Here is a 20,389-nt window from a genome sequence, read left to right on the forward strand (position 1 = left end):
GTTTCAGTCCCCCCATTGCAAAGCTTTTAAAACTAGCATTCCTGTATTTGAAGAAACTTATTTTAACTACAATATTTAGCTGAAATGTAATGCTTTTTCCATCTTACCATTTGTCTGCAATGGTTTTGCCAACATCTATCGATCTTCTTTAGAAAAAGAACACTATCCAATGAATCCGTGAGATATACGTTAAGGATATTTTAAAAGTGCTTAGTACAAGTAATATATGCAACGTAAGAGCACATTTGTCTTAAATACGGAATGCCCTACGTACTAAATGAAACTAAACAGCACTTAATTATGAAACAAAATGCTACTTCTTAAACTGTAAAAACATGTTAGATCCCACTAAAAAAAAAAATACCTCTAAAAACAAGTCTTAGTGGGACTTCCCTGGTGGCATAGTGGTTAAGAATCCACCTGCCAATGTAGGGGACACGGGTTCGATCCCTGATCTGGGAAGATCCCACATGCTGTGGAGCAACTAAGCCCGTGCACCACAACTACTGAGCCTGCGCTCTAGAGCCCGCATGCCACAACTACGGAAGCCCGCATGCCTAGAGTCCATGCTCCGCAACAAGAGAAGCCACCGCAATGAGAAGCCCGAGCACCGCAATGAAGAGTAGCCCCCGCTTGCCACAACTAGAGAAAGCCTGCACGCAGCAACGAAAACCCAAAGCAGCAAAAAAAAAAAAACTGTCTTTAAAAAAAACGAAACAAACAAACAAACAAAAAAAACAAGTCTTAGGGGACTTCCCTGGAGGTCCAGTGGTTAAGACTCTGCACTTCCACTGCAGGGGGCACAGGTTCAATCCCCCGTCGGGAAACTAAGATCCTGAAAGCCACTAAGCCAAAACAACAAAAAACAAGTCTTAGACATAACTGAGCATTGTGTTTTCAGTTTATTATTTCCCAATTATCTTTCCTCAAAAAGAGTAAAGACATAAACACATTTTATTTATTTACATTAATAGTACAATGTAGATTTGGACCCTAATTAGAGATAAAAAGTCAAATTTTGCATCTTCTTACTCTAGAGGCAAGATGAACAAAAAATAAATCTACAAAACACAGGCATTCCATTTTAAGCTGGGTTTAAAAGTGAGGGACAGAGAGGTAGGGATAGATGAAAATACAAGGTTTTGTGTTTTTAAAAGGATATTCTCTGAACTGATGAATTTGTGCTTTGATGTGATCTTCACAAATCTGTCTCAGCTGTTTGTACAAGTTTGCAGAAATCTTGTAAGAACAGAGATTTTCCACAGCCTGCAAAATTAAACACATACTTTCTTACAGAGTGAATGGGGCGGGGAGGGGGGATTTCTTGATTATTTACATCAAATTCCTATTATTTGTTATTTCTACCATGTCGGCTTATTAAAAAGGATTATTCGTCCATTTAAAACACAAGGTAAAATAGCAAAATATCAACATGGGTAGTGAACTTTTTTCATAACCAGTGTACTATACCAACCCCCCCCACACACAAATTAATACATTTATTGTGGCAGTACAGGTTAAGGATGGAGGGAATCAAGCCAAATTCTCACCTTGTGAAGACCAATTTGTAACAACTGCTACATATAAATTGTCTTGTTCTTAAAAATGTTAATTGTTTTCATAAGCAGAATTCCATTTTGAGTTTGAAAATAATTTCACCAATTGTTTATTAGATGGGTTGGGTGGTCCAACCACCACTGAAATAAAATTTATTTATACTTTCTTTGGTTTTCCTGAACAGAGCAATGCAGAATTTATTGCTAGCAGTATTATAATGAGTATGATATAATTATACACAAGGATTTTTCTCCAACATTGCAGCTTAAGAATATTTAAATAAATAGAGGTTTTAAAATTTGCACAATGGAATAAACGTTAATTACTAAAGAAATACTGAATTTTTACTTTATTCTAATAGTTGAATTGGTCTTTTATACTCAGATCCCAAAAGGACAAACTTGAGATTTCAGTGAGTTTCTTCTTATGTGCATGAAAAGACTTTCAAATTTAATACAACAGGCATGGTAAAACTCTTTGGATGAACTCTGATATAATCTACAATTCCAACTAGTAATGACTTAAGTATAACACCAGGATTATTTTCTCACCACAACAGAAGGCAAAAATTCCATTATAATTGACTCTAAGGGACCATCCAAGTCCTGTTGGTTGGAGTGGAATTTTATAAATATGTAGTTGGAAGTCATATTCCCAGCATGCAGGTCCAGCAAATAAACTAGCAAATGAAAAGAAAGCCTAAAGAAAACCACTTATACCAAAGGAGGAAAGGCACTACACCTTACCAGGAAACAGCAGACCACTTAGATATAGCAGCTAAGGAGGAATAAGAAGGCTAAGTCTCTGCTGGCCACCACTTTCCATGGGGCCTTGGGTCAGGCCACAAATGCCTAAGGGTGTGTTTATGTTTATTTCATGTGCCTGACTGGTTCACGTTAGTCCTCTATGGACTCTCTCCCTTCCTCCTTTAGTAATCTTCTCACTGTATCTTGGTGTTCTTTTTGAGTGACTAATTTTCTCAGCATTTCTCGTTTTCCTGCTTAGATTCTTTGTATTTCACCTTCTCCACATTTCCCACCTGCAGTACTTTTCCGAGTCCTCCTTCACCATTCCCTTCTGCTGTGTTACTCTTTCTTCCATATATTAGTTCTCATCACATCTATTTATCTTCTTACACAAGATACCATATTCCCTTACTACTCAGCTAGGTTCCACTTCTTCCAATAAGCTTTCCTTAATTGCCTTGGCTACCAGTGACTCATTTGGCACTATCACCAATCATACGACACTGACTTGTCCCTGAGTCAATACTGTATCTCTTAATGTGTATAACCTGTCCCCCCAACTCTCTTTAATGACAGAAAGAGACCATGTGCTCATGTACCTATATGTTCTTTAATACTTTTTGGGCTTTGAACCAGGTGAATATAGTAAATATTCAAAAAACTAATGTACCTATAACTAGCAATGTGTCCTGCACACAGAAGGGGCTTACAGCGTAAGGAGAAAACTGGTCAGAAAACATATAATTACAATACACTGTGTTGGGTGCTATGATGGAGATAAGATAGAGGTGAGGTCCCTAACCCAATCTTTAGGGCAGAGGTAAGTCAGGAAAGGCTTCCTGAGCACAAGTAAAGAGGTGGAGTCCCAAAGACCCAGGGGGAAACAGATAAAGAACTTATGGGAATAGTGAGAAATAAGAGAATTAAGCTGGTCTTCATATGCATACAGCTTCACCTGTGTTTAGTTGGAGAGTGGTTTAAGATATGAGAAGCAACAACAGAAGGAAAGGAAAAGGCAGGAGGATCTAAGGTGAGTTTTGAAGGTCAAGATGGAAGAGAACATTCTGCTTCTCTAATTTAGCCTTGACTGCTTAACATATAGACAATTTCTATAACATATAGAAATTTAGTAATTTCCATTCCTTAAGAACTTTTCCATCAAGCTCTTCAGGTACCATTATGGAGAAATCCCATAAGTGGTATAAAAAAATACAAAGGACTGAATGGTGTGGTGCATGGTCTACTATCATTTATGTAAAAAAAAAAAAGAAAATTAATTTAAAAAACCTCCACACAGTTGTTTTTACACACATGAACCATTTCTGGAATGATACCCCCAATTATGTTTGTCGAGAGGGGAATTAGCTGGGGGAGCAGGGTTGGAGGATGGAGTGGAAGTGAAACTTTTTACTACATGCTCTGTAATACTTTTGGGACTTTGAATCAGATGAATATACTAACTATTCAAAAAACTTCAGTACTTGCCTCCCCCAATAAAACCCTATCTTCCCCACCACCATACTTTTTAGCATGGCATTCAAGGCTCAATATTACCATTATTTTACTCTCATGTCTGTCTATAATCTTCCATACACCCCGTGATCTAAATACTCTGCTTTGCTCACTTTCAAGCAAGGTTTGTTTGGAGCAATCATGTGTGCCTAAAACAGTGGCTTCCAAAAGTTTTTGACAAGCCACAGTAAGAAATACATTTTATGTCACAATCCATTATACATAAAATTTATGTAATTGAAACAAAATCTTCATGAAACTGTACTTACCATTACTATGTGTGATGTACTCCGATATTTTCTATTTTACCTTTTTTAAAAAATGCTGGTCACAAACTACTAATTTCATGAACCTACTAAAATATAAGTGCCTTAGGGGCAAGGACTAAGTGATCTCTATATGCCCATGGCATTTGTCCAGCTGTGCACACAGTAAGCAGTCACCCAGTCACTGATTCAACAAGAATGGGGTGTTTACTAAGTACTCTGTCCTGTTAGGTGCTGGGATAGAAACATGAATAAGTGTGAAATCACTACTGAGGAGCTTGAGGTAAACTCTATTTTATTCCAGATCTTTGAAAAGCACTTTCAGAAATGTATCATTTTACATTTCACTAAACACTCTGGAAATCCCTGGAAGTTTGATCTGGTATAATTATTACTAATATAACCTTGTTTCACAGGTAACTATTTGTATTAAACATTCTGGATAATTCTAGAAGTCTCTTAAATAAAACTATCTTTTTTTTACTTAAGCTCCCAATCACTACTGGTTAAATATGCTGCCTTAAATCCTTTTTGCAGGTAGTCGGATATAAGATAAAAACATTCTAATAAGGTTTTAACTTTTATTCCTCCAAATCCCAGCCCCCTCCCTCCAAAATTCATACACTGCATCAAACACGTTTGTCTGAAGAAAAAAAAAGAACTCCTAAGAAAATATAAACGTGTAGCAAATGAAATGCAAAACTATAGTTCCTGAAATTTGCAGAATATAAGATTTAGAAACAGCAAAGGCACATAAGCTTGCATTTGGGATGAGGAAAAGAGTGGAAATGAGGGTAAGAAGACTAGAATAAAAAAATGAAGAGGATTAGAATAAGGATAAAAAATACAAAGAATGCGAAAATAAATGGTAAGGGAGGAAATCTGGAAAATTTTCTGATTTAGCAACAACAGACACTTAAGAAAGATAGTAAATTCCCACCAGGGTGCTGAACTCTGGTCACTGGCCTAACAGGTTGGGGCTTATTTTTCAAACCATAATGTTTAAAGAGAGAAAGAAAAGCATACCACAAAACTTTTCAACAACTGATACAACAATAAAACTCAAAATTATGTCTTTTTACATCTAGTAAAAATGCCTAAAGTAAGATAATCAAAATATATCAAAAACTAAGAATTTGCAGAAAGGAAGCCGAACAATGAAACCTAAATTATTTCTCTTTTTACATCTAGTAAAAAAGAGCTTAAATAAGACAAATTATCAAGGACTAAGAATTTGTAGTTGGGATAAATAGCAGGGATAGTATTAACAATTCAGTAAAAAGAGGAGTAATAGTAACGTGACAGACTAAGCTTAAACACATCAAAGGTTAAACTTACAGAACACAATACCTAGTCATCAATATAATAGCTTGTCACCTCTGCTAAGAATCTACTACCTGCTCTCCACTGACTGCTTAAGAAACCCGATTTTACAATGGAAAATAACCTATACTCAGATGGATGCACTATTTGCTTCCAGTCTTGCGGTCATGTACTTGATGAATGAATCATTAATTGAAAGGCTCTGTTATTTAAGATTTATTTCACAAAAAGCTAACCAAACAAGAGTTCTCATTATTAATGATGAAATTATTTTCATCGGAATTGAAGTATGGACTAAGCTTACCTTCAAAGATAATAGCTAAAAATTTATACTAAGAATAAATGTAACACTTTCATACAGAAACCAGCCAGCTCCAAAAAAGGTAGCTGATTTAAAAACACTACACAGCTATTCACACAAGGCTGAGAACATGAGGAAGATAATCCCATTACTTAAAATATCACTTAGTAAAAAAGTCACACGCCAAAACCAAGATTCCAACTATTAAGATACCACATATAAAAACAAGACACATTCTTGAGCAGTGCGGAGGGACACTGTTCCTAGAGAGTTCTCTTTTTCTATTATTTTTTCAATTTGGCTAATGATGTTTTCTGATGCATATTTGGGATGTAATCTATTTATCAGCCAGCTGTTCTGGCCCAGTGTGGATTTAGAATTTAAAAACATGTGTGGTTTTAGAGCTGTATAATAAAACATAATCTTAAAGATACCTTTTTTAAAGACTCAAATACTACTTATCATCATCATCATCATCACTGATGACACGGACATACAGCAGGCAGTGTAGTAAGTACGTTTTGGCAGTATTTTATTTACAACTGAACAACCCTGCCATATAGGTAGTCTCCCCATTTTGCAAATGAGGAAACCAAGGATTAGAGAAGTAACTCACCCAAAGTTATCATGAGTGGCAGATCTCAAATCTAAGGCAGGCTGATCAACTCAAAAGTCAGTGCATTTACCATACCCCTATCTGTAGTCAATCAAAAACAAACAAGCAAACAAACAAACAAAAAAACCCAAACCAAAACAACATGAACCACTGCCTCACTCTTAACAGGATTTCAAGGTTGTGGAGGAAAGATAATTTTTAAACTCAGGTACAAGTCACACTTTAAATCACTTTTGAAAGACGACGTTTACTTATCGCAAATATACTCAGAACAGCACGTTCTTTTCTAGAAATTAAAAACTTATGAGGTAGTATATGCAATCCACACTAGGGAAGACTTCCATGCTTAAGCCTTAAAGCAAAATGGTTTTTCATTCATAGAAAAAAGTTCTGCATAGACATATGCCAAGTTAAGTGTTTACTTCAGGGACGGGGGTGGGGGGGATGGGGGGGTGATGAGGAGTTTGCAGAACTTTTGTTTGGTACACTACATACTTCTATATTGTTTCAATTTTAGAAGAGTACTTTTAAATTACATTTCAACCTGTTAAAAATCAAACAAGCACCTGAAATCCAGATGGTATGAAATAATTTTACTCCCTTTATCCTTTTATCCTCTTTTTTGAACTTGAACACCTCAAAATAATCTTTCTGAGAACAATCCCAAGGAGCATTTATAAAATTAAGGTCAAAAACAGCAAAAGAGCTAGAAACAAATGCTTTTGAATTTATTATCACAGAAGTAGTAAAGTACTATGAAAAATGCAAAGAGTGAAAAGTTGTAACACTGACTTTAGGCTAAAGAAAGGCAACTGAACAACAGCAGGTAAAAATTCTGAAGTACAAGAAAGGAAAAACACAAAAAATGTGAGCTGTGAGCTCTTGAAACACAAAGGGATTTAACAAAATCAATTTATCAGGAAAAGTATTTTTTTTTTAACCCAAAAGCTCTAGAAAAATATTCAAGGTAAAGTAAATAGGGTTCATTAGCAACTACAATCAATATGTTATAAATATGGGGACTTCCCTGTTGGCGCAGCAGTTAAGACTCTGAGCTCCCAATGCAGGGGACCCAGGTTCGATCCCTGGTCAGAGAACTAGATCCCACACGCATGCCACAACTAAAGAGCCCGTGAGCCACAACTAAGGAGCTCGCCTGCCGCAACTAAGACCTGGAGCAACCAAATAAACAAGTAAGTAAATAAAAATTTTTAAAAATGTCATAAATATGAAATATGTAAAGTAACACATTACTGAAATTAAAGACGCTGTACGCCAGCATATCCAAAGAAACACCACATACATGCACGAATGCAAAAAAATTACCTTTTTTAAAATTAATTAATTAATTTATTTATTTTTGGCTGCGTTGGGTCTTCATTGCTGCGTGCGGGCTTCCTCCTAGTTGCAGCGAGCCGGGGGCTACTCTTTGCTGCGGTACACGGGCCTCTCATTGCTGTGGCTTCTCCCGTAGTGGAGCATGGGATCCAGGCATGCGGGCTTCAGTAGTTGTGGCACGGGGTCTCAGTAGTTGTGGCTCGTGGGATGTAGAGCGCAGGCTCAGTAGTTGTGGCGCACGGGCTTAGCTGCTCCACGGCATGTGGTATCTTCCTGAACCAGGGCTCAAACCCGTGTCCCCTGGGCTTCCCTGGTGGCTCAGTGGTTGAGAATCTGCCTGCCAATGCAGGGGACACGGGTTCGAGCCCTGGTCTGGGAAGATCCCACATGCCACGGAGCAACTAGGCCCGTGAGCCACAACTACTGAGCCTGTGCGTCTGGAGCCTGTGCTCCGCAACAAGAGAGGCCGCGACAGAGAGAGGCCCACACACCGTGATGAAGAGTGGCCCCCGCTTGCCACAACTAGAGAAAGCCCTCGCACAGAAACGAAGACCCAACACAGCCAAAAATAAATAAATTAATTAATTAATTTTTTTAAAAAAGTAAGAAGACCCAACTGTCTTTAAAAAAAAAAAAAAAAACAACCCGTGTCCCCTGCACTGGCAGGCGGATTCTCAACCACTGCGCCATCAGGGAAGCCCCAAAAAATTACCTTCTTTGATGACAGAATTTTTTTTCCTAAAGTAAGACTATTTGCTTCAAACACTGCACTACAGAGGTATGTGAAGTGCTGTGGTGTATTAGTGAAAGTGCACTGGACTAAAAACTTGGGCATCTCGGTTTAAGTCCCCTGCTCTGCCAATACGCGACTCTAGACTTCGGAGTCCCTGAGACTCCATTTCCTCATCAATAGAGTAGGGATAACTACTACCTTATCTACTTCACAAAGGGTTTCTATAATGCTTAAATGAGATAATTCTACTTTGTAGGCTGTCACATAACACTATATGAAGAAAAGATACTGGACCACATAATTGCTTAAGGCCTTTCCAACTGTAATTCTACTTTTATTACTGTACAACTCAGGAGCCACATGTGTAATATACCAACATAGCCAAATGAGGTGGGCTTACCCTTAATACCTTAGAACTACTACTGACTACTACCTGACACTTACATAGCATTATAATGCTTATAATATTACACAGCATCATTACTATGTATTTGGCACCGTTCTGAGTGTTTGGCATGCATTGACGCATTATATTTAAACAGCAACAGAAACTGGTGATCTCAATTGACATATTACAAGTGAAAAAGTCATACTGTGCCTTATGAAAAAATTTAACTAGTGATAACATCAACTTATATTTCTATCATAGTGCTTCAAGGTGTTTTTCACAAACATCTTATTTGAGTCTTATAAGCAACACTGTGAGGTAGACAGAGCAGGAGTTCTTCCCCCATTTACAAAGGAGGAAACAGAAGCTGAGAGGTTTAGTACCTTGCCCAAGACCACAAGGGTAATAGAGCCAAAACTAGATCCCTTTGTCTTTTGACTCCTAATCCACTGTTTGTCCATCACCATACTATCTCTACAACTAAAATGAATAGATGAAAACTATGAATTCTGATAAACTGAACCAACATAATTTCTTACAAAGTACTCATCAATACAAAAACTCAAGCCATTGGATTTTTTTTTTAATATGAAACTGCTGACGCTATAATGGAAAGTAACTTCTTGAATTGGTTGTGGCAAAAATACAGTAGGTCAAAGTATCTTGGTAGCAAGAAGTCTAAATCAGGAATTGCCCTTAATTGTATATTTAAGTTCAACACTTCAAATACAGATCCATTTGTTAAGCAAAAAAAACAAACCTGAACCTCAGACCAAGTTGCTGAACTACAACCTGCTGATCATTTTTGGGCTAAGGTATGTCTTGTACACCAGGAGAAAAGACAAACATAAAGAACAAGAGAAAGAAATGGCAAAAGTATGCTAACAGCAAAGACGCAGAATAAAGTATATGGAGAATATCTGCATTTCTTGAGGGCTTTCCTATATAGGTAACATCACTTAGCAAGAAGTATCACAACAGAATGACATGTCACCAGAAACCATCTTTGGGATCCAGGCTATAGGATTCTATTATAGGTCAAACTTATTACAGCAAGGTACTCCTAACTGTAAATCCTAATTAGAAGGGTCCAAGATAAGCCCAATTTATACCAATAAGACTGTACCCATAGTTTATGTCAGAATATATGGTCTGATTATAAAACAGAGTGCATACATTAATCAAGAAATTGTAATTAGAAGGGAACCAAAAATCTACATAAGCGCCCATTTCAGAAAGTAAAATCCATATACATTGCACCTCAATTTACGCTAACCAAATCTGGCAATCCAAGTTAATACATACCTGATAGAGTTCTTCTAAATTGTACTTAATCGAAGTACTATTCTGGATAGCTTCCACTGCTTCTTTCAGTTTCTGCCATGTTTCATCTGTGTAGTTTTCCGGTAATTTAGGCTTATCTAGATGATATGTAAAAGGTTGATAATCAGAATAATATGTAGGAATAATATGTATTACTATTACAGAATAATTACTATACAGAATAATATGTATTACTATTAATAATATGTATTACTATTAATGAAAAGATCCATAAAATACTAGTATTATTGCTCTTTAAGGGTAAATTGTTGTAAGTATTATATCTAACTATTAAAGTAACCATTATATTTAGGCTTAGTATAAAGTATAAAATTTGAAATGCCAGAATACTGTGTAAGTCATTTTGACTCACCTATTAAAACTGAAGGTGAGGGTTTTTTTCTGCTATTGCCTGAATTGCTTCAAAAAATAAAAATTCAAGAATGACAAAAAAATAACAATCCTGATCCTATCCCATCATGTGTAAACCAAAGTCAACATGAATTTTGTACCTGAAATTTAAAATACTGAGTGCCTACTATGTACAAGGTACTTTATAAACATCTTAATTTTCCTAATAATGTCCTAAGGAAAGTATTATTATCCCTATTTTGCAACTGAGGCTGGAAGACTCATTTAGTAAGGCTTGCCCAAGGTCACCATGGCTAGTCAATGGTAAAACTGGGATTCTAACTCAGGTCTGTTTGACCCCCTTATTTATGTAGCATCTACAGAAATGGAGAGAAACATCTTAATTCATGTTTTAATTTAAACTGCATTTATGAGCAGAGTGAAATATAAAAAAATTAAAACATCCAAACAACTCCAGAACCTATGTAGCACTTTCAGAATGGAAAGGAACATCTTAATCCAGGCTTTAATTTAAACTTTATTGACCAGCAATGAGTATATTTTTTATTAAAACATCCAGATACTTTAATAATGTGTTTTTATTTTGGGAGGGGGAGAAAAAAACCCAAACCAAATCTCTGAAACCAGTATACAAATGCAATTAGGGTCATAGCTCATCTCTTTAAAAATCCTTGGCTATTAAATTGATATATTTTAAATAAAACAGTGAACAAATTAGTCAATTACAATTCATATTTACTTCAGAAAGGTCTACTATTAAATCAGAAAGATTACAACACTTGAGAGCCTGGAGGTGGGAGAGGAGTGATAGAAAAAAGAAAAGGTTAAAAATAAACAACACTATGCTCTGCTTAAGACAAAATAGAGCATATTACTGATTTCCACACTAATGTTGAAAATACAAGCATGGAGAATCTAATTTTCTCAATACTAATATTTAGCCACAAGGCACTGATCTGGTAAATATTACTTTAGTTCATTCATTTTACTTGCCCATTTAATAAACATTTTAGCATCCACTACTTGCCAGTTAAGGGTGTCGAAAAAGTCAGAGAAACAGAAACACACTCAAGAGATTAAAAAGTAATTCAGCTCAATTACATTTTTAAAAATTGTCGATTTTACATTTGCATCAATGCATTCACAATACTCTCAAGCACATATCTCAAAAACTTGAAATGAACAAATTTTCCTAAAAGCCGCAGGTCAGTACTTTAAGACCCATTTCAGTGATTAAAAAAAAAAAGATGTAGTAATTGTTCCTATCTTTAGACTAGTGGTACACAGAGTTACTACTGTGTATACACAGTATTTTCACTTCCAAACCCTACCTTTGGAAAGAAATGCAGAGATCATAAATACTTTTCTCCAACTATTGCTTCCACAATGAGTTTCAAGAGTGTAGTATTCAACATTATAAATCTAACTATAAGTCTTCTTTGAACATGAAAAAAATCACTAGTCCTACCTGCATTTCTAGGGACTAGATAACGTGGCCTACTGAAGGATAAAAATAAAAATCCCAACAGTGCCAAGGTTCACTATGCACCTGAAATAAATAAACCTTTTTAGAATACAAATTTCTCACCTGTAAAATCCGGATCAATCATATCGATTGTCAATGTTATAAGGAATAACAGATTAGATACTATAGGCTGAGACAGACCTCAAAATACTGCACAGAAACACCTGGTGTCTGCTTCAGCACAAGGATACTAACCACCCCCGGAAAATGAACCCTCCACCCAAAAAGGACCTCCCTCCACCTCACTGATTATGCATAAAACATTAGGCCACCTCTATACTGTTTAATATATTAACATAAATAGAGCACGTGACCACTCAAGTGTCAAATCCTTAGATGATTATGGATTTTGGCCTTGGTTACCTTTAAAGTTCTTGATCACTAACTTCTTAGCAGAGCCAGGCTTGCTGTTAGCAAAGCTAGAGACGGTGGTAGAAGATTTGGCTAGGCCGTTTGCGTGATGCACCGAAGCCACAGAAGAGATTAATATACTCTTATTTTTAAGTTGCTGCTGCTGAGATGTTGCAGCAGTTGGTGAAGATGAGGAGGAGGAGGAGGAGGATTCCTCAGCCATCTTCGCATCAAACCCTACAAACTCCAGGGTGTCTTCAAAACGCAGCTTCTTCTGTATCGGTACGTGGCTGGGAGCAGCCACTGAAACCCCCAGGCAGGAGAAGGACGAGGTTGAAGGGGATGCCGAATCCCTGGGTTGTAAAGGAGTGGAAGAGGAGGGAGAGGTGGAATCAAAGTCTTCTCTCTCGTTACTACTGTTACTGCCGCTACTGCTGCTGCTGCTGTTTAACTTTCTCTTCTTGGCAGAGGTGGGCGGAGTGGTGCTGGTATTACCATCAGTGGCAGATCTGACCTCCTGAGCAGCAGCAGCAGCAGCTGAGGGATTGGGGGAAGAAAAACCTGTTGGAAACATGAAAATAGCGGGGTCAACAGGCAGACGAGCATCAAAAACCTACGTTTATATGCCTGAGTGCGTGTAGGAGAGAAGGTGGCAATGCTAGAGGGGGAAGGGAAGAAAGAGAGGAGAAACACAGAGGACGAGAAGGAAAGTGAAGGGGGGGCTCCACCGGGGGAATGGGAGGGTTTGGGAAGGAGGATAGGCTGACACCAGGAGTGAGCAGAACAAGGGGGGGGAGAGCGAATGAGGAGGCAGACAGGTAAACGGCCGTGCCGTCCCCCTCCCCTGCTTTTCGGTCTCTCTCCCCCCTTTCTGCAGGAGCGACTCAGTAAGTCTGTGAGGCTGCAGCTCCTCCTCCTTTTCTCCCTCTCTCTGGGAGGGGAGATGCCGTGGTTGGGGGGAGGGGGGAGGGGGAGAGAACCGGAGCTTGTTATTGTCAATAGCACAAGAAGCTAAAGATGGCGCCACTTCCGGTCACGCGGCGGCGAGGGAGGGGCGGTGTTAGTCCGCGAGAGTGGGGGGTGGAGAGCAGCACTGCAGCGGCCGGGGGGCGGGGGAGCTGGCTTGTGGGGAGGCGGCGGGAAAGGGGCCGCTGAGGCGCTTGAGATGCTCGCGTTCGCTCTCCCTCCCCCTCCCTCTCCCGCTCCCCTTCCCAGGCAGCACTCTCCGCCCCCGGCCCACCGGTTACTTCCACCCCCTCCTAAACGGTCCCGCGGGAAGCTTCGCGCCGCAACGCCCTTACCGGAAGTGACTGAGCAGACACTTTTCATAGCGCCCAGATCCCGAAGCCCCCAGGTCCGCAGGACTTGAGTGGGGGTGGGGTGGGGGAGGGAGAAGGGGGGGGTAGAGAAGTGGAAAGGGAGGAGGGGGCGGGCCTTCGAGACACCTTCGGAGCTCCTGATTGGAGCTTCCCGAACGCGAGGCGGGCAGGGAGGGGTGGTGGCGGGAGAAGGAGCGGGAAGGAGCCTGAAGGGGAGGGAAGGTGGTGACGGTGAGGGGCGGGGTGAGCTAGCTGGGAAAAAAGAGGGAGGGAGTAAAAGTAAGGGAACGGAGAATGGAAACTTTGAAAGCGATAAAGGACTAAGGAGGGGTTGCAAGGCGAGAGGAATAACCCGAAATGGAGGAAAACATAATCATGCCATTATGCCTAATGCTAGGGAGGAATGTCATGATGTTAAGATAGGAAAGGAAAAGAAAAAGAGCTTATATAGAAAGAAAAATGAGTTTTTCATTTGGTTGAGCTATAAATTGTTTCTTTTATGTCAAGGACACAGCTGACCCAATACTGAGTGTTTTGATACTTTTCTCAGTAATGTAGTTGCAAATCCTTTTACCTTCCTACCAGGAGCATTTTCTAAGATGGCTGGCTAGAGTTAAGGGTGCATTCTTTTTTTAAAAAAATTATTTATTTATTTCTTGGCTGCGTTGGGTCTTAATTGACGGTGGTTTCTCTTGTTGCGGAGCACGGGCTCATAGGGACGCGGGCTTCAGTAGTTGTGGCTCACGGGCTTAGTTGCTCCATGGCATGTGGGATCTTCCCAGACCAGAGCTCGAACTAGTGTACCCTGTATTAGCAGGCAGAGTCTTAACCACTGTGCCACCAGGGAAGCCCTAGTTAAGGTTGTATTCTAAGGCCAAGAAACAGGAAGGTAACTAACACTTCTCCCTAACACAATTCCCAGGACCAACCCCAACCCCCATCAGTCATTAACCCAGTAATTTACAGACTAAACAAAGCCACTTCTTTTACCAAATCCTGGTTCATACGTTTTGTCTCAAGACATTTTAGGAGAACAATATTGGCAAAAGTCAATCTTTTCTACCAATATAGTACATGAGCGCAAATTTTAAAATGAAGTAATCCTAAGAACAAACCTCTAAATTTGGTTAAATTAGCAACAATAAACCGTGTAAATCCCCTGTTGGGAGTTTTTATTTAACCTGAGGGTATTGGGGGGGAGGGGAGGTAGGAGAACACAATGCCAAATAAAACTAAATTTGCCAACCTGTTGATCTTTCTAACTGCGGAAACATTCAAGGAGCATGTACTGAAAGACTCTGTATGCCACACACTATACCAGGTCCTGCCATCAAGAAGCCAGAGGGAGAAGAGTCTCAAAACTAATTTCTATAACAGTATATAACCAATGTACAAAGTGCTGGGGCAACAGGTGAAAAAAGACATTTGAGAGAATTCTGGAATAGTCAGAAAGAGCTTCACAGAGGAATTGAGGTTTATGCTGGGTCTCAAAGAGGAAGTTTCCAAAAAGACAAGAGGAGAGAGGGTGAAAGGCATCCTGGACAGTGGAAACAGGGGCAAAGCAGGGAGTTGTGAAAGGTCCTGGCCTGTTTATGGAAAAATGGAAAATGCAGTGAGGCTGGAAAGTAGTATGTCTGGTTGAAAGTAAGAAAAATGAGGCTCAAGGATGCCTGGAACATGAAGCCAAAAATTTTGGAGTCTACCCTGTAGGCTAGGGTAGACGGTATGGAGACCAAACTGGGCTTTTAAAAGCAGGGTAGTGACAGGATTATGGATGGAGTAAAAGCAGTTTGTATTGTATAGTTTGAGATAGACAAATCAGAACCCTAAGAATAAATCAGTTTTCTTAATTTTGTTTACACAGGTCCACATTTTATTCTTTATTGTCTTGAAAAGTCCTTGGTTAAAAAGCAAATCCTCCTAGAAAAGGCACCAACTTGGGCCACTATTAGCTTTGTGCTGTTTGATGACAACAGGCTGAAAGCAAGGCTGTAATGGAACTAAGGCCCCAGGGCCACAGAGAAGAGAGATAAGAGGCCTCAAAGGGGGAAGATGGACTCCTACCTGTTTTGAATGTACCGTGTTGTTGTTCCTGTCCAAAATGAGACTGTAAACTCTTAAGGCCAGGGAAGGTATCCGAAAATATTAAACCCTCTTTTATTGTGTCTCACATTTCACACGGTGCTGAACAACTGTGTAAATGCAGAGTAAATACTTACTGAGTTGAGTATTTCATTGATTGAGAATAAAATAATGCCAAGTCTTCATAAGGGAGGATTAACTGGCTAATTTTCAGGACAATGATTAAGGTCATTCTAATTCATGTACTTATATTCCTTAGAAGGGTGTATGGATGGGCCAGCTGATAACAGCCCACAGTGGTACCCTTTCTAGGAGGATTTGTATTTTAACCAGGGACTTTTCAAGACCAAAAAAAAGAAAAAAAAAGTGGGCCTTGTTCTAATTCATGTAATTATATTCCTTAGAAGGGTGTATGGAAGTGCTAGCTATTTTAAAAATTACAAAAATTAGTGCCATACAAAGATAAACTTTTATGCTAACATACAGGATAGCTGAATCCTGTTAATATCCAACTACGTGGTAGTAATAATAGCTCCCAATCTGACACGGTTATCTAAGCCCTTCAGTCTTCCACATTACATGTTAGCTCTAAAAGCACAGATACTTGACTCTTGAGCTCTAGCTCACTTTGAATGACCCAGTAGTCTAACCTACTAGTTAAGTTTTCCATGAAATATCCTTAAGTGAGTTTTGTAGGAAAATATTTTTTCTTTTTTTTCTTAGTGATTAATAAAAATCTCCCTTTTGAGGACTTCCCTGGTGGTGCAGTGGTTAAGAATCCGCCTGCCGCTGCAGGGGACACGGGTTCGAGCCCTGGTCCGGGAAGATGCCATATGCCACAGAGCAACTAAGCCCATGAGCCACAACGACTGAAGCCTGCACGCCCTAGATCCCGTGCTCCACAGCAAGAGAAGCCACCACATTGAGAAGGCTGCACCGCAACAAAGAGTAACCCCTGCTCGCCACAACTAGAGAAAGCCCGTGCGCAGCAACAAAGACCCAACGCAGCCAAAAATAAAATAAATAAATAAATTTATATAAATAAGTAAATTAATTAATTAAAAAAAATCTTCCTTTTGACATTTTACAGTCTTAATTTATTTTGTGCCAGGTCAATTCTCACATATTTAGCACATCTTAATATGGATACGTAATTTATGTAATTTTTTTAATTTAACATTTACATTTTGTGGCACAAACCAACTTAGATATTACTATGTGATGTATGAAGACCAGGACTTTGTGTCTTTTTGTAACTTTGGACCAATTTAAAAGGAAGAAAAACCCACATTGCTTTGTAAAACATCTTTTACATCAAGAATCGACTAATTGGGGCTAGCTAAAACATAAGCTTATGTTCTATATACCCAAATGTTTGCCAACCAACATTAAAGACATTCTCAGCATTAAAATTCATTTTTCAAGGTTAACTCAATGAAACCACAATAATCAAGTTGTGCAATGTAGGACACCATACAATTATGGCCATTATCAGACTAAACCCGATTGGGCACCTAACATATTCCATATATAGAATCTTTCATCTTGTGAGTTCAACTCATATCTTAGAAACATTAATAAAACTTTACAATGCTGCCAGATGAGGTACAGTTATTATTGGCCTTCTTTTAATCAAGTAAATAAATAAATCTGTAGCTATTTATAAAGGTAAGTATATGCATAAAGGAAGAGATACAAATAAAGACAGAGGACTATCTAATGTCCATTCCCCTATTTTTGTAGGCATCTCTCTAAAAAGGCAGAGTGTAACCAGTTTCCCTTTTTTGATCGTGGAGATTCCCCAGGGTGCGTGGTTTGGGGTCTTCTCCAGACATCTCTGAGGAGGGGCTTGTCAGTGAATAGTCACTCCTTGAAGCCTTGTTAGCCATGGGTGGGATTTTCCTTAAAAATAGGAGATACTGCTTTCTCAGAAAGATGTTCCTGCAGCAAGCATTGTTTAAGAATGTGTCCAGAAAAGACAACTGCTGGGTAAAAGCTGGTCCATGTTCTCTACCCACTTTTCAGAAGGACCATCTCTGAAGGAGGGAAATACAGAGGAGTCAAACCTAGCAGTGGTGACGTAGTAAACATTGTACCATAATAAGGGTTTTGTTATGCTATCAGTAGTAAGGGACCGCTAGGGGATGACTGAGGAGGCCAAAGCTTAAGCAATGGTGATCCAGCTACACAATGTGAATTCACCCTTTGTCCATCCTGGAGTTGCTTTATAAAGCAAGGAAGTTAATAACAAATCCTGAACCTATGGTGTTCAGTAAAATGTAAATAAATGACACAGATCTCATGTTTTTAACAAAATCATTTCTCTTCTATGTAAAGTTAGCAACTGAAGATTTACTGACTTGGGTACATCAACCATTAGAGTACTTATCTCCTTATCTCAGAGATTTTATCTACTGTCATAACCTGTGAACCATCTGGAAAGTAGATTTTTAAGGACCAACAGTTAGGGGCAGGCAGTTTCCCCTGGGGGTTTGGGAGTGGCGGACAGATCAGTCACAGATTACTTCTTCCTTTGGTGCTGTCAAGCACTTGCTTATTAAGGAGTTGCTGGGCCTATTTTTAACCTTCTGTTCACTTTATCAATGCCTCTCACAGCCCTTCCACCCCCACCCTGCTTTAAGGTTTGATCTTCCAATGGCATTCAGCTTTTCTTAAGAGCAGGGCCAATTTACGTTTAAATCAGAGGTTCCCAACTCTAACTGCACAACAGAATTGCCTGGGGAGTTTTTAAAAAAACACCTTTGCCCAGGTCTGCACCTAGTCCAACAGAATTAGAATCTCGGTGAGTAGGGCCTCAATTATCAGTTTTTTTAAGAAGCTCTCTGGGTGATTCTACATAACTCCAGGGTTGAGGCAACAGCTGTAGGTGAAATAAGTACCACTGTGATCTGAATGAGGCTGATAAGCCTTTGTATTCCTTTTAATGCCTGAAATTTCACAATTATTTATTCACTCCTTTTGATAAAAATAGCCGCCTTCTCTAGAAATCCTTTTTTCAAATGCAAATTAGCCAGGGAGACTTAGTTCCTGACCCTTTTAGGTGAATGCTGCTTGGGAACAAAGGATAATACAAAACTCCTAAGTGCCTGGAGGTAAACAGAACTATGTGTAGGCACTGCAATGTGGGTAGGGGAGGAAAGTTACCATCAAGGGAGGAAAGATTTCTGAGAGTACATTTTGCTGACCTCACAGTATTGCCTGGGGCCAACCCTGCTTTGAGAGGACTGCATATTGAGCATCAAGTCAAATTTGACAGCTTATCTCAGCTGCCAAAATCATGTTAAAAGAAAATTTAAATTTTTTAAAGAAGCAAAACAAAGAGCAGACATTGGAAATGTAGGATTGGAGCTATCCATAAATGCCCAACTTTTGAATTATCACTCACCATATGGATGTTTCTATTGCCAAATGATCTGTTTTTCCTGATTCTATTAAATGTTCTTTATTCCCACAGATAGCATTATCTCTCTTGCCAATTCATTTGGTCATTCAACAAAAATGTATTGAGCAAACTACTCTGGGCAAGGCATGGTGCTAGATGTCATAAGGGAATACAGAACTAATACGAAATTCCATTTGCAGTTGATTTTACAGTTTTTCAAAGCACTTTCACACACAATCTTATTTTATCCTCATAACCACACTGTGAAATAGGTCAAGTGTCATCCCCATTTTACAGATGAGAAACATGCTCAGGGCAGGAGGTTAAAATGACTTGCCAAAGTCACAAAGCACAGACTTAAACCAAACCCAGCTTTTCTCTAACTCCAAATACAGTACTTCCCATAGTTTATAATTTAGTAAGGAGACATGCCATAAAAACGTTTCAAGGAATAGACAAGTTAGGAAAAAACGTTCAGAGCCCCACTCACCAGGAGGAAAAAATGAGGAATAATGAAACAACTCCTTTATGGAGATGAGCCAAATCACAGTGCCCAAAAGGAGCCCAAGCTTGGATTTAGTTCAGGCCATCATCAAGCACACAGCACACAGCACCAAGCAATGCACCTTCAAAGAGAGAGTGGCAAGTTGGTTATAGAAAATCAGTCCATTCCCTGGCTGGACCCTCAGCCAGTGGCTGATCCTCACCAAAGGTTGAATCCAGCTCCTCCTAGCCAAATCCAAGCAAACACTGAACAAACCTTGCCCGAGGACCCATCATGATCCAGTCACTGAGTGTACAAAGACAATCCTTGCCCTCAAACAGTTCTCAACTGGCCTAGTGGGCGAGGCATACAACTACAGGACAGAGCAGATAAAGGCTGGTAATAGGAACACACAGGAGAGACACCTGCACAGCCTAGGAAGGTAGGGTGTGGTGGGGTGGAGAAAGGGTAGGGGTGGGGAGTTAAGAACAGCTTCCAGAGAAAGTAAATTTAAATCCCAGAGGGTAAGTGGGAATTAGCCAGGAAAGGGGAGTGGGAAGGAGCGGGGGGGGGGGCACAGAAAAGAAAAATGGGGAGCACAGTTAAATCCTGAAGGTGAGAGAGAATAAGGCATATTCAGGAAATTGCAAGGAGACTAGTTCTCGGGAGTAGTTTCAGTCTTAACCAGAAACCCTGGAGTGCTCAGGACAGAAATCAAGGCAGCATCCCAGTCTCAAATCTGGTACAGCA

The 20,389-nt window shown here is 39.3% G+C and overlaps 1 protein-coding gene across 2 annotated transcripts in view; it reads right to left on the reverse strand.

Moving 5' to 3' along the window:
- Positions 1 to 13,818, reverse strand: part of CUL4B (cullin 4B) — a 30,501-nt gene extending 16,683 nt beyond the window's left edge. The window contains exons 1-5 of one of the 2 annotated variants that reach the window (XM_068533016.1): positions 13,653 to 13,818; positions 12,364 to 12,912; positions 10,086 to 10,201; positions 1,163 to 1,266; positions 108 to 177 (exon numbers count right to left, since the gene is read on the reverse strand). In XM_068533016.1, coding sequence (XP_068389117.1) covers positions 108 to 177; positions 1,163 to 1,266; positions 10,086 to 10,201; positions 12,364 to 12,912; positions 13,653 to 13,680 — 867 coding nt within the window. In that variant the 5' untranslated portion in view covers positions 13,681 to 13,818. The remainder of the gene's footprint in view (positions 1 to 107; positions 178 to 1,162; positions 1,267 to 10,085; positions 10,202 to 12,363; positions 12,913 to 13,652) is intronic. The other variant, XM_068533017.1, reaches the window with a different exon arrangement.
- Between the last annotated feature and the right edge of the window lie 6,571 nt (positions 13,819 to 20,389).

Source organism: Eschrichtius robustus, chromosome X (genome assembly GCF_028021215.1).
Source record: "Eschrichtius robustus isolate mEscRob2 chromosome X, mEscRob2.pri, whole genome shotgun sequence".
NCBI lineage: Eukaryota > Metazoa > Chordata > Mammalia > Artiodactyla > Eschrichtiidae > Eschrichtius > Eschrichtius robustus.